Source organism: Anas acuta, chromosome 13, assembly GCF_963932015.1.
Source record: "Anas acuta chromosome 13, bAnaAcu1.1, whole genome shotgun sequence".
NCBI classification, from domain to species: domain Eukaryota; kingdom Metazoa; phylum Chordata; class Aves; order Anseriformes; family Anatidae; genus Anas; species Anas acuta.
In genome coordinates, this window is record NC_088991.1 from 11,547,136 (window position 1) to 11,561,338 (window position 14,203).

At 56.3% G+C, this 14,203-nt stretch overlaps 3 protein-coding genes across 3 annotated transcripts; 2 read left to right on the forward strand and 1 right to left on the reverse strand.

The window, feature by feature from the left end:
• Window positions 1–61: 61 nt before the first annotated feature.
• On the reverse strand, window positions 62–3,735 carry LOC137863452 (magnesium transporter NIPA2-like). Its single transcript, XM_068696547.1, has 5 exons — window positions 3,501–3,735; window positions 2,966–3,022; window positions 2,182–2,272; window positions 1,890–2,050; window positions 62–1,399 (listed from the first exon to the last, which is right to left on the reverse strand). Exons 1-5 carry the CDS (start codon window positions 3,646–3,648, stop codon window positions 768–770), a joined length of 1,089 nt encoding a protein of 362 aa, XP_068552648.1. The 5' UTR covers window positions 3,649–3,735; the 3' UTR covers window positions 62–767.
• Window positions 3,665–8,739, forward strand: TAF7L (TATA-box binding protein associated factor 7 like). The gene is made up of 11 exons (XM_068696549.1): window positions 3,665–3,824; window positions 4,054–4,132; window positions 4,257–4,390; window positions 4,764–4,890; window positions 5,115–5,173; window positions 6,199–6,271; window positions 6,658–6,774; window positions 7,131–7,319; window positions 7,405–7,517; window positions 7,788–7,847; window positions 8,389–8,739. The coding sequence occupies exons 1-11, from the start codon at window positions 3,759–3,761 to the stop codon at window positions 8,431–8,433; spliced, it is 1,062 nt and encodes a 353-aa protein (XP_068552650.1). The 5' UTR covers window positions 3,665–3,758; the 3' UTR covers window positions 8,434–8,739.
• Window positions 8,740–9,093: 354 nt separating this feature from the next.
• LOC137863855 (aryl-hydrocarbon-interacting protein-like 1) lies at window positions 9,094–13,691 on the forward strand. Its single transcript, XM_068697390.1, has 7 exons — window positions 9,094–9,446; window positions 10,164–10,343; window positions 10,463–10,651; window positions 10,729–10,905; window positions 11,012–11,153; window positions 11,480–12,270; window positions 13,602–13,691. Exons 1-7 carry the CDS (start codon window positions 9,351–9,353, stop codon window positions 13,689–13,691), a joined length of 1,665 nt encoding a protein of 554 aa, XP_068553491.1. The 5' UTR covers window positions 9,094–9,350.
• Window positions 13,692–14,203: the final 512 nt, after the last annotated feature.

Below are 14,203 nucleotides of genomic sequence, written 5' to 3' on the forward strand. Positions count from 1 at the left end.
ATCCTTCGTACCTCTCAGCGCTGGCCCAGCTCTCAGTACAAACACACCAATAGCAGCTTGGTAACAAATAATCTGTTTTTAATACTGTAAGCAGGTGCTTCATCAACCTGCACAACAGACATTGCACAAAGAGGTTGGTCCCTTTGTAAGCGCCACAGCAGCACATGGCAGCACCATTGAAGTTTTCCAGTTTTGGCTGTATTCTGTTCTTGGATGTGAATCTGTAAATAAATTCTAGCAGAGTGAGCAGAACGAGTATTTTTACGGAAGAATTTTTGAATTAGTACTCTGGCTACATCACCTTTGGAGAGAAGACAGCTGTCTGGCCCTATGTAATCTTAGCACCATGTTAGATTACTTTGTAACTGTTAATCTTCTAAGTATTCTTTAAAAAAAATGCTCCGAGGCCTCCCCTAGCATGTGGCCTTTGCATTCAGTGAGGGTCAGCACTGTGTTAGTGCTGCAGACCTCTGCACAATCAAAGCCTGTGCCCTGACAAGGGCGGATTGATTCTTCGTATAAAAGAGCAGGTAAGAGGCACTAGATCCTGACAGTGGGGCTGTTCCCAGAGCTTGTGTCTGTGGCTGCAGGAGGCTGCTGTCCCCGTCAGCCTCCCAGCAGTGAGAAGTCACTGATCATGTGCCCCAGGCAGGTAGAAGGTCACTGCTGACTCCCACAAGCACAATAACTAGCAGCATCTGCGAGTTCACCCTTGCCAGAGGAGCTGCTCGCTGGTGGGAGCAGAAAGCCGCACTTCGGAGGCTTCCTCACACGCTTTCACCTTCCTCCTCTTCCTCTTCTGCACTCTGAGAGTCTTTGTCCTCGGAGGGCAGAAGAGGCCGGTGCTGGCAGGACTGATGCCTGTCTGCGCTCCTCCACGACGTGCGCAAGTCTGCCCTGCCTTGCTGCAGGAAGAGGGGCAGGAGGTTGGGGGTGAAGGGCACGTCCCTGAAGGCGTGCAGCAGGAAGATGCCGGACACGATGGTGAGGAAGCCGCTGATGGTGCCGATGATGTTGTCTAGCACCATGTGCTGCCACTCCTTGAAGAGGATGGCAGAACAAGTCATGACCGCTGTGGTGAACAGCACGTAGTAAATGGGTGTGACCACGGACGTGTTGAAGATGTCCAGGGCTTTGTTCAGGTAGTTGATCTGGACACTGATGCAGATCACCAGGCACACCAGGAGCACCCAGCCCAGTGGTTCTTTCAGGACGGGCTTCCCGGCAAACAGTTCTTTCAGGGCAATCCCCAAGCCTTTGACACAGGATACAGAAAGCGAGCCGATGGCAGAGCAGACCAAGACATAAACTAGGACGTTGCTCCGTCCGTAACGGGGTCCAGCCACAAAGATAAGCAGAAGGGAGCTCACCAGGACACACACAGCAAACACAATAAATCCTTTGGAGAAAGAAGAATTAAGGGCTCTGTCAGAATGGAGAACAGTAGCACCAGTGACAGACATAACTAAACAGCAAGTAGGGACGGAGGACAGGCAGTCAACTGCCCTGTCGGTCCCTCTTTTTAGCTGTAGGGACCAGGGCTGGGAAGCAGAGGGGGTCTCCAGCCTGAGAAAAGCTGCCGACGTGAGCAGTTCTCTACAGTGCTGATCAGCACTGCCCCACAAGTCTGCCTGTCGGAGGGATACAGATGTCTGTGGCACAACCAGGGTCTAAAGTATTGGAGGTGGGGCCTGATACCCCCAAAGAAGAGGGGGCAGAGCTCTGCAGGAGGGCAGCAAAAAGGTTGGGAAGCACTAGCTGAACTCAGCAGGTTGTGGTGGGATAAGGAAGAAAGAACTGCTTCAGAGTTCAGTCCTATCCAAGCTGTATCCTACCCTCTACTGCCATTTCCAAGCCTGAAATTGACAGAGCCCCTTTTATTTAAGTACCTGGATCTTTCAGCTTCTCTGCCATTGACTCCAGGCTGGAAACCTCTTCTTCCTGGGGAGCGTGGATTACCATCACCGTGGAGCCCAGAATACTTAAGAGGCAGCCAATCTTGCCGTGAACATTCAGCTGCTCATTCAGGAAGGTGGAAGAGAGAACTGCACTGGAAAATAATAATAAAAAAATATATATGGGCCGAGGAATGGAGTATCTGAGGGATGGGACAGAGGAAAGCAGAGCAACTGCTTCCACCATTTAGGGTGCAAGGTAAGGTATATTTCTGAGGCCGCTTACCTAACAAGGACACTTAGAGCACCCAGCGGAGTTACCAGCGTTGCAGGGGCAAAGGCATAGGCGGCAAAATTTGCTGCTTCTCCAACTCCCACTGCAAGAGAAACTCTGACAGGTAAGCATCAAAGTGAGGAGCAATTCAGCACAACACTAGCTTGAGTGCAGTGAGATGAGAGCCTTGATCACCACCTAAGTGTCCCATGTTTCTCTGAGGTATGTTGTGCAACCAGGAGAGGACAGTGTCAGCAAGAAGAAGCAGAAGCCTTTCCTTCTTGGAATGAGAAGGCTTGTGGTTACACGTGGTTATCCTTAGTCCTACGTGGCTATCTAGTTAAGCAGCAACAACATAAAAATATTTATGTTTTCTTAAAGCCGAGAGGAGTTTAGACATATTTCTAAATTAATCTTTTATCCTAGAACAGGCTTTACAGCTTTTTACAGGGTAAATTGGGTACAATCACTTACTAATGTCACCTTTGAAAAGTGCACAGTAGAACCTCTGAAAGTGCTGTACGCCCTCCCTGCTGGACACGGCGTTATCTGCCTGTGGTGTCCGGGCAGGCCATTTCAGAAGCGCTTAACCCGACCCAGTCAGACCAGTTCCTCAATTCCTACATGGCAGAGGAGCCTGGCGATGCTCGAAACTTCAGAATATTGCAGAGTTGTGATTAAATCCAGCCGTTAAACAACAACCATCACCATAATAAAGCGTGAAAGCAACTGGAAAGGACGACAAACACGTCCTGAAGCACCCTGCTGCAGTTGGGGAGCAGCTACATGTACTTACTGCACAGCAGCCCTGCCCACCACAGCCACTCTCGCAGGTACGCGTGTCCTCCTTGCCCTGGGGGAGAAAGTAATGGGAAAATTCAGGTGAAACCACATAAAAAGGCTCTGTTATGCTGCCAGAAATGCCTCTGAGAAGCGGGTGGGAGCTGCCTGGGTCCCGCTGGCCTTGTTGCAAGTTGGCCTGCCCCAGACGTGGCATGACAGCAGGAACAGGTTCGTGTACCAAAGCCTTTATCCCTGCTTCTCGGCAGCTCCAGGAAACACGCGAGCAGGCACGGAAACACCGCTTTTTACCGCTTTTTGCCACTTTTTGGCTGGGAGAAATTCCACTTTGAGCCAAAAACCACACCAGGGATAAAACGTGCCGTGCTCTCACCCCTCGGCCCAGAACCGACCAAAACCGTCCCGGGTTTACCTCGGACGACCCCAAACCGAGCGGGCCGGGCCCGGCGACCCCCGGGGGCTCCCCTCGGGTCTCCCCCCCCCCCCCCCCCGTTCCCCCCGGGTCTCCCCCCGCTCCCTGCCGCCGGTACCTGCCCTGGCTTGGCCGCGGCGGCCCAGGCGGAGCAGCCCCTTCTTCTTCAGCACGAAGCTGCCTCCGATGAAGGCGCTGGAGGCCAGGGCGAGCCCCAGCCCCAGGTAGAAGCCGGGCCGGCCGCCCGCCGCCTCGCCCCCCCCCATGGCGGCCCGGCAGCGGGCGGAACGCAGCGGCGGGGCCGCGGGGAGCGGGGAGCCGGCGGCGGCTGCACCGGGCCGGCCCCTTCCGTACGGCCCCGGGCTGGGCAGCGAGGATGAGCAAGAGCAAGGATGACGCCCCCCACGAGCTGGAGAGCCAGTTCGTGCTCAGGCTGCCGCCGGTGGGGGCTCGGGGGTCGGGAGAAGGGGTTTGGGGGGGGCGGTGGGGGGAGCAGGAGGGGTGGCTGCCACCCTGTGTAGTCCCATTCCCTCCAGGAGTGCTCCGTGCAGGGTGCTCAGGGGGCGGGTTGCAGGTTCAGAGGGGTTTTCGCAGTGGGTTTTCCACCCCGGGGTGATATTTGGGGTGTGAAGCCGGGGGAGGCCTGTTGTGAGCGTGTCCCCCCTCCCCAGGAGTACGCCTCCACCGTGCGCAGAGCAGTGCAGTCCGGGAGCGTCAACCTGAAGGACAGGCTGACCATCGAGCTGCACGGTCAGCGTGCACCCCTAAAACCCCGCTGATCATCCACAGGACTCGCGTGTGGCCTGCTTTGGCTGTTTGGCAGCAGCCAGGCAGGCTCCTCTGCAGCACTGACCTGCCCCGTCTCTTCCCGCAGCGGATGGGCGCCATGGGATCGTCCGCGTTGACCGGGTGCCGCTGGCAGCCAAGCTGGTGGATCTGCCCTGCATCATCGAAAGCTTAAAAACCATCGATAAGAAGACCTTCTATAAGACAGCAGATATCTGCCAGGTACGGGCTGTTCTTCTTGCCTGCCCCAGCAGCTCCTTTGCTCGCCCCCCTCTCCAGGAAAACCCTCGTACGCTTTGGCAGCCTGGCACCTGGTATAACGTGGCCAATTTCTGTATTGCGATATCGGCAGCTTAAAATTCCCTACCTCTGCTTGGTGGTTGGAAATCCCTCTTTTGAAGCATAGAATTTGATGTGTGTTTAGATACAAACTGAGCGGGGTGTCAAACATCATATTTCTGATACCCTGTGCCTGTGAATCCCTCTGGCTAACTGCATGCAGTAGGCGGTCACTGTCCATTTACCAGAAAAGCTTTCACAGCCTCTTGTTCTTGCATTGCAATAAGCAACCTTTGTGACTATGTGGGGGTTTCAGATGCTCGTTTGCACCGTGGATGGTGATCTCTACCCCCCTTTGGAAGAGCAAACTGTGAGCACTGACCCCAAGGCAAACAAGAAAAAAGACAAGGACAGAGAGAAGAAATTCATCTGGAACCATGGCAGTGAGTAGAGGCTCTGCCAGTGCCCTCCATCCCACCACCCCACTGTCCCCACAGCTGTGCAGGGCACTCACCGCTGCCGTGTCCTGGCTGTGTTGTTGCTCTGCTTTTAGTGCTCTCTGTGTTCCTGGAGGGAACTTCTCCCCCTTGGCAGGTTGGGTTTGGCAGACCCAGCTCCCCCATTAGGCCATCTGCCTGACACATGCAATCTGTTTCCTCTGTCACAGTTACTCTTCCCCTGAAAAATGTACGAAAGAGACGATTCCGGAAGACAGCTAAGAAGAAGGTGAGTTGTTTCACCCTCACGCTGTGGAGATGCAGGAACAAAGGGATCAGAAGGCAGGGACATTAGAGCTGTAACTATCAGTCCTGAAAACAGGGTGTCTTAACAAAGCTTTACATGTTTCCTTGCCAGATGTGGGGCAGAAGGGAGGCTAGTAGCTTTAAACACTTCCACGAGTGCTTCTTCCATGTTTTTCAAAATGCTCCTGAGGTGGAAATGTGATCTATACTGAGAACTGCTGGACTCTGCTCTTGTGGTTGCTTTGTTGTAGCGCATCTCTTCCTGCTCACAGAGACGAAAGGGTCGTGTAGAAATGAGACCACTCGTTCCTGCTTTCCCAGCTGAAATCTCTCTCTGCATGGCCCGCTCACATCCCCAACAAGCAACACTACAAATAGAATAACTGTTATTTCAGCTGGGGGAGTGACAACAGATGGAGCTCAGAGGCTCTGTCTCTGTGGAAATGCTTAAGCCAGGAAAGGTGTTGGGGAGATGCAGCACCGTGAGGCGGGGAAGATCTGTTCTTCTCTGCTTTGCAGTTTCTGAGAACACGGTGGAGTGATATTTTGCATGACATTTGGGAGACAAATTATTTCAGACGGTCTCATAGCCCACAGGAGAGATTAGATGTCACTGCCTTAAGATCCATGGCTAATTTAAAAGTGAAAAATGAAACCTCCTTTTGCGTGAGATGGGAAAGATTTCAATTGACCATCCATCAGTGAGTGACACCTTGAGCGCTTTCAGTACACAGAAAGAAAGTCTTATTTCATGAGCACTATTGATGGGTGCCAGAGTGGTAGAAAAGCAAGAGCATACAAACCACCAGGGAGCTCTGTGCAGAAAAAGATGGATCGCTTTCTGGAGGTGCATAAATTACTTTTTGGGCGGAGCATGAGCAAAGACCAAGCAGAAAGAATAAGAGAAGAGATGCTTGAGATAGGGCTCTGTGCAGAGGTTGAGGATGGGAGCTCACCCGCGCAAGTCATCTAACAGGTTGTCTGTTCTCTTTCCCCTCTCTGTCCCAGTACATTGAGTCTCCCGATGTGGAGAAAGAGGTGAAGCGTCTCCTGAGCACAGATGCTGAAGCTGTCAGTGTCCGTATCCTTTTAAGAGAAAAAAAAAAGCTCAAATTGGGAACAAGGCAGTATGCATGATCTGGGGGTTGTGGAGAGGAGAGGTGAGCTCAGCTGCACGTGGGGGTGTGAGAAGTTGGGAGATAAGCACGTGAGAGACACTTAAGTTTTAGAGCTTTATCTTTGCCTTCTTCAAAGCTTATTGTTTCTTATGGTGAACAGGAATGTAAGTAACAGTAAAGGGCTGGTCTTCAAAAAAGGGGTCTGGGGTGGTTTGTCATTGATATCCATACCTGCAAGGCTGTACTTATTAGAGGGGGCAGTGATCTCCTGCAGTTTTTACCTTTCTGTCGTTGTACTGCACCTTTCATGCTCTTCTTTTTCCCTTGACTCATCTGTTCCTACTGTCAGGCTGGGAAGTCATTGCTGAAGATGAAACAAAAGAAGTAGACAACCATGGTTCACTCACGAGCCTGGACATCTCCTCCCCAGGGATGTCGGGACATAAGCAAGGCCACGGATCCTCGGGTACGGTGGGGAAGGTTTTTTCCTTCTTTCTAGCTCCTGAGTAATCAGGTGGGCCTGTTCTCTGCGGGGTAAGCCCTAACCAGAGATTCCACAAATGGAAGCTGAACTGTGTTGGCTTGGGTGTAAATAGGGGCCAGTGTGTCACAGTGCTGAAATGGGAACCCGTTTGCCATAGCAAAAGATCCCAGCTGCAAAGAAGACACTGCACATGCTGCAGCAAGTTGGGGTGGCAGTGCATGAAGGAGAGAGGGCAGTGTTGAGACAGGCACCCTGTATTCACAGCTCCCTCCCTAGTGGGCACAGGGTGCTGGGTGGTTCATCACATGTGGTTTTCCTCTTCCCTTTGCACCCTTCAGAACATGACGAGCTGCGGGAGATATTTAATGACATCAGCAGCAGCAGTGAGGATGAAGATGAGCGGGATCATCACGATGATGAAGACCTGAACATTATGGACACCGAGGAGGACTTGGAGAGGCAGCTGCAGGACAAGCTGAATGAGTCTGATGGGCAGCAGCAGGAGAATGAGGGGTCCAACCAGATAGGTGAATTGGGTGGCAGAATGCTGCAAAATCACAGGGGTAAAAACCTCTGCTGCTGCTGTAGGTCTCAGCTCACTCTCTCTTCCAGTCATGGGGATCCAGAAACAGATCGACAACCTGAAGAGTAAACTCCAGGAGACCCAGGACAGGAGGAAGCGCCAGGAAGATCTTATCATGAAAGTTGAGAATCTAGCCCTCAAGGTGAGAGCTCTTCTAGTCTTGTGCTTAGAACTGGCTTGCCATTAGATCCAGCAGATTCAGCTGCTGCCCTGGAAAATCCACGTCTTTGCATGCTGGGTTAAAAATAAATTTGGTGTGACCATACTCTCCAGCATTTCCCTGTGAAGGTGAAACTGCAGGAGATAAGAGTCAGTGCAGTTCAGAGTTTGCTGCACCATTTGACATACTGTACTGGCAGCTATTAACTGAGAATGTACTGGTAATTGTTGTCTGGTGTGTTTGTCTCTGCAGACCCGACTCCAAGCTGTGCTGGATGAATTCAAGCAGCAGGAAGAGCGAGAGAAGCAGCAGGTGAGTAAGCTCCCACAGTGGAGGACAAAGGACTGGGGCACGAGGCTTAGTTATTAAAGACAGTTCTAGGGCTGGCCTCTGACAAAGTTCTGAATATTGTACCGTGCCACCTGCTTCAAAGCCCAGTGCTACAGGTCAGGTGTGAGCTGTACCTCGTCCCTGTGGGGGTAAAATGTGACATGAAAAACCACTGGCACCCACATATAAGAAGGGTAGCGGCTATGGGTTCTTGGCAGATTTTCCTGGGCAGCTCTGTGGAGTTTCAGCCAGGTACCAGGGCAGGAAGTTCCTGCTCCCAGATTCCCTCTGTTGCTTCACAGTGAGGGCAGTGCTCAGTTCTGCCCCAGAGGTGGCTGCAAGGCAGCTGTCTGCCAATCTAGCTCTTGAAAGCAGGCCCATATTGCCCTGGCACAGCTCTCTGCAGTGTGTAGGCAAAGCAGCCACTAGTGTAGGTGGAAGATCCGCAGAAACTCAGAAGTGCTTGGGCTTGAAATGCAGTCCCAGCTGTGCCTTACTGTGACACCTTACTCCCTCTTCCCAGATGACGTCTCTGCAGGAGCAGCTGGAGTCCCTCATGGAGAAGTGAGAAGCGGGCCCGGCCTCAGCAGCAGGTCTTTGTGCATACGAGCAGGGCTGAAAGTGTTCATCCCCATGCTGACGTTTGAGAAAAGAATTAGACTGCACCTGTGAGAGCAATGAAAACACTGGGATTTACTGTAAATATTTGGGACCACTCTCCCTGAGGGGACTGGTTCTCCCTGGGCCAGCTCTCTGCATCTCATTGAGTCTTGGACTTGATGGGCTGTGGCCTGGTGGGAACTTGTCCCTGTGTTTGGGAAATGCTTGTGTCTGCAAACCAGGCTCAATAAAGTACCCTCTTCTGTTTCCTCCATGTATTGCTCTGTGTATGTTCTCCATGTTCTGTTTCCAACCCTTTTCTGTTCCTCCACGTTCTCCAGGGGACAGGGTAGCGCTGCCTCTTGTCAACTCATGCCAGTGTAACTGGGCTCCTTCTGCTGAAATGCTCCTGGCATGGCTGGGTCAAAGGGATACTGCGTGAGAAGGGGACCCCGCACGCTCTCAGGCTGCGGAAGGAACGAGGCTCTCCTGATTAGGGAGCTTCTTTAATTCCTCACAGGCTAGGCAGGCAAATCTCAGATTAACCTGGCAGGGTGGGAAGAGGATTAGAAAGGCAGTTCCAGTCAGCAGCTGGCAGAACACAACAGAAAGGCATCACGGGCTTCAGCAGGGGTGTGCCACGGGGGGAACCTGTCTCAGAACCTGAGGGGCAGAAGAAAGGGAAAGGGCTTCCAAGTGCTGCCACGGCTTGGGGGCACCTGGCATGGAAGGCAAAAGGTGAGCAGCAGCCCTGGGAGATGATATGTGTGTCCATATAGTCCAGAGATGTCGATGTCCTGAGGACAACACCGAGCTGAGGAAAGGCTGGAGTACGTGCTTGTGTGTGAGTGCATGACCCGCTCCTGAGGGCTGGCAGGAGCAGACATGGAGGAAACGTACCTGCTGAACGTGGAAGGGGTCAAAAAGAAGATCCTGCATGGAGGCCAAGGGGAGCTGCCGAAATTCCAGGATGGGAGCAAGGTAAATTGTGGTGGTAGTTACCCCAGAACCCCGAGAGAGAGGGGAATGGGTCTGACACCTCCCTCCTTGCCCGTTACCTGAGGATTAGATTCTCTGCTTGTGAGATGTGCTCCAGGCCTACAGGGAGATCCCATCCCCAGCAGATCCCTTGTGAGGTGGGTGCGGGTTGAGGGAGCCACATTGCCCTCACGGTGATGGCTGACATTGCCTGCTGCATTCACCCGACGTCAGTGCTGTTCCCTGCCTCTTCCCTCTGCTCTTCAAGGCACAGTGGAGCTCAGCAGCTGTGCTGGGTTGCTGGAAATCCTCCTCCCTTTCCCGATGTGTCAAACATGAGTGGAGGTGCCAATGGGGAGCACTGTGGGGTTTCTGGGGTCCCCAGACCACAGCTATGGACAGATCGGTGTGGGTACCACGAGGCCCTCACATGGGAGTGCTCTCTGTCCTGGGCTATAAAGGGGTTTTCAAAGAGAGCAGCCAGATATAGCAGCGATGGGCGTTAAGACGCTCCGCCATCTGCTTTCTGTCTAAGACGAGCTGGCAGGAGGCACAGTCTCCCTGCTGCAGATGGAGAGCTGCCAACCCAGCCCGCACCTTGCTGGGAGCGGGCTCATCCCCACATCCTGGCCCCGTGGCAGAGGGGCTCGGGGTTGGCGAGGGGACTGAGGGCTCCGACCACACATTCCTGCCCTGGACACTGCCCTTTCTCCGGGGCAGATCACCTTCCACTTCCAGACGCTGAAGGACAACTTTGAGCGGACGGTGATCGATGACAGCCGGGAGGCCGGCATCCCCATGGAGATCATCGTGGGCAAGATGTTCAAGATGGAGATCTGGGAGACGCTGCTCAGCTCCATGAGGGCCGGGGAGGTGGCGGAGTTCTGGTGCGACGCCATCGTGAGTGAGGGGCTCTGCAGGCCCCACGTGCAAGCACAGGGGTGCGGGACGAGCTGCTGGCTGTCCCCTTCGTGGTGTCACACAGCCCCCTGTGGCTAAGCAGGGCTCTCCCCTTGCAGCACACCGGCATGTACGCCCTGGTGTCCAAGGGCATGCGGCGGATCGCGGAGGGCCGGGACCCCCTGGAAGGCCAGAAGCACCGCTGCGGCATGGGCAACATGTTCGACTACCACAGCACGGGCTACGATGACCTGGACGAGCTGCAGCGGACACCACAGCCCCTCATCTTCATCATGGAGCTGTTCCGGGTAAGGGGGGACCATGGGGATGGCTGTCAGCCCGGGGAGAGCTGGGGCAGCCGGCTCAGGACCCGCTGCCCATGCAGGTGGAGGAGCCCTCGGCGTACAAGCGCGACACCTGGGCCATGAGCAAGGAGGAGAAGCTGGCCGCCGTGCCCGTGCTGCACAGCGAGGGCAACCGCCTCGTGCTCCGCAAGGAGTTTCGGCAGGCGGCGGAGAAGTACCAGGAGGCCGTCATCTGCCTCAGGAACCTGCAGGCTAAGGTGAGAAGAGCCCAGCCACCTCCTGCCGTCCCTGCTGGGGTTCCTCCCATGGGCGCTGGGTGCCCTGAAGGGGCGGCCGCAGCCGTGATCTCACTCTGTGGGGCAGGAGAAGCCGTGGGAGGAGGGCTGGCTGAAGCTGGAGAGCCTGGTCACGCCGCTGGTGCTCAACTACTGCCAGTGCCAGCTGGAGCTGGGCGAGTACTACGAGGTGCTGGAGCACACGACCGAGCTCCTCCAGAAGCACAAAGGTACCGTGCCCTGCCTCCCCACACACACTGCCCTCCACAGTGCTGCTCGTCCCACGTCCCTGTGTCACCGTCACCCGGATCCCCCTGCCCACCCATGTCCCAGCGGTCCTGCCCATGGCAGTGCCCACATCCCTGGTTTCCCCCCGCCCACGATGACACCTGCACACCGTGTCCCCTGGTCCCCCATCCCACAGCGGCACCCACCCCATGTCCCTCGAGTCCCTTGCCCACTGCAGCACCTCATACCCAGCCCCCTGTACCTGATGGTACCCGCTGGGCTCTGGCTGCAGCTGCAGCACCCCGGTGGGGGCTGTTATCTCCCACAGACAACGCCAAGGCGTATTTCAAGCGGGCCAAGGCCCACGCTGCCGTGTGGAACGAGCGGGAGGCGCGGGAGGACTTCCTACGCGTGGCCCACCTCGACCCCGCCATGGCAGCCGCCGTGAAGAAGGAGCTGAAGCAGCTGGGGGAGAGGATGAGGAAGAAGCACGTGGAGGATCGCAAGCGCTACCAGGGGCTCTTCCAGCAGCCCCAGGGGCCCAGGGCTGGCAAAGGGGCTGCGGAGGGCAGTGGGGGGCAGGAGGAGGTCGGGGTCCTGGAGACACACGGAGGGGAGCAGGGCACAGGAGTGGGGCCATCAGGGGCTGGTGAAGGAGAGCAAGGGAACCGTGGGGATGGGCATGAAGAAGCAGCACCAGGAGGAGACACGGCCCCGGGGGAGCCTGCGGAGGTGAAGGATGGAATGGGGCAGGGAGAGGAAGAAAACATGGGCACCTGCAGGGCAGAGCCAGGGAGCTGTGGGACAGGGAGGAGGACAGGAGAGGAAGACAAGGAGACAGCAGAGGAGAAAGAGGAGGAGGAAGAAGGCAAGGAGACAGTGGAAGAGGAGGAGGAGGTGGTGGTGGAACAGGAAGAAGGGGAGAAAGAGGCAGTGGAAGAGAAGGTGGTGGGGGTGGAGGAGGATGAAGGGGAGAAAGGGACAGTAGAAGAGGTGGTGGTGGTGGAGGAGGAGGAGGAAGAAAGGGAGAAAGAGACAGTGGAAAAGAAGGTAGTTGTGGTGGAGGAGGAAGAGAAAGAGGTGGTTGTGGAGGAGGAAGAAGAAGGGGAGAAAGGGACAGTGGAAGGGAAGGAGGAAGGGGAGAAGGAGACAAAGGAGGAGGAAGAAGAGGAGGAAGAAGAGGAGGAGAAAGTGGAAGAGGAAGAGAAGCCAGCAGCAGCACAGCTGGAAAAGGAGGAAGCAGGGCTGGTACAAGGGCTGGAGCAGGGAGCTGGGGGGGCAGAACAAAGTGGAGCAGGGAACATGGCTGGGGACGAGCCAGACAGAGCTCCAGAGCTGGGGCCCACATTTCTGGACCAGGGAACATCCCAGGAGGAGCAGGGACAGGGGAGCTGTGGGAGGCACCGAGCAGGCAGAGACGGCTCCCCCCCAGCCATCACTGCTGGGGAAATGCTTTACCCTGGGCCTTCGGGGGCAGACCAGGAGCTGGCAGGGGGGGCAGAAGTGCCTCCCTGCCCCACACCAGCTGGGGAAGGGGCTGGGGCACCCCTGGGGCTGTGCAGGGAGAGCAGGGAGCTCAGGGCCACCACACTGGGGCACGGGCAGCCCTGAGCAGGGCTGGATGCGGGACAGGGTGCAGGGCTGCCCGTGTGGGGGCACAGTCTGGTGGGCAGAGGGGCTGCAGTGCCCTCAGGACAAGCCCCAGGGCCCTGGCTCCCAGCAGCTGGGGCCTGGGCAGTGACACGGGAACGATGCTGTCCTCGCCCTGCCGCCACCAGGCCGGGCAGCCCCGCTGTGCAGTGCTCCTGCTGCCTCCCCTGCCTCGCCTCACCGGCTCCAGCGGCTCCCAGCCGGGCCACGCTGAGCTCTGCTGGCTGAGAAATAAAAAGCTCTTCCCTGGCACCATGTGCTGGATCTGTTCCTGGACGTGCCTGGCATCCCTGATCGCAGCCTGCAGCTCCTGCCCTGCCCTGGAGCCCACAGCACCGGGATGGGGACGGGGTGTTCGCCCTGCCCTTGGGACGGGGAGGCACAGGGGCTGGATTTCCCCTTTCAGGTGTCACAGCTTTGGGCTGAGAGCTGCTCCAGCACTCCCTGCCACAGCCCAGCCCTGCACACATCGGTTTTTCACTGCCTGCCAGTGCTGGGCCCTCGCTGCAGCACAGACACAGAGACCATGGGCAGCAGGTGTGATGGAGCACCACCGAGAGGGGCTGCAACCTGAAAAAGGGGAGGGAGAGGCCTGCCTGCGGGGCATCCTGCTGCCATCCTCTCCTCTCCAGGCTGCAGGAGCTCCCTGACAAGGCAGAGGGCCTGTCCCTGCACAGCCAGCCTCCTAGCTGCCACACGGACCTGAGCAGACCTTGCTGGAAGAGGATGAATGCAGAGGACGGTCAGGGCATGCAGCTGCACCCAGGGCAACACCACGGGGAATGTCCTCGTCCCCACAGCAAGAGGTGGCAGCAACCAGCCGAAGGATTGCCAACAGGAAAAGAGCACGGAAAGAAGAGACCAGCGCACCCACGGGGGTCCCAGTATAAATACCAATTTATTCTCTTTCCAGAGCAGAGGTGGAGAGAAGCAGCCGGGGCAGCAGCACCGCAGTACATGGTTACCAGAGCATCAGCCAGCCCGCTCCCCTCCCGGCCACCTCCCAGCACAGCCCCAGCCTGCCCAGGCTCCCCGGGCACACAGCTCAGCCACTGCCACTCCCCACAGTGAGGACCTGCACCAATTTGCCCCAATCCTGCCTTTTTCTTCCTAATCTCATGCAGTCACCGTGCTCCTGCAGTGCTTACCCACTCAGGACAGCATCCCCTCCCTAATGCCACCACCACCGCCACCAGGATGGCAAGGACGGCACCCCACACACCGGCACGGGGCCCTGGCACCAAGCACTTTTAGCACTCTGTGATACGGGCACCGCTGCCATCGTGACAAACATCTCCCTGGTCCCAGCCTCCCCAAAGAGCTCACCAGCACACAGCCAACAGCCCTGTCCCTGCAGCTCGGGACACACAGACACAGCCTTCCCTGCACCCTGCCATGCCCA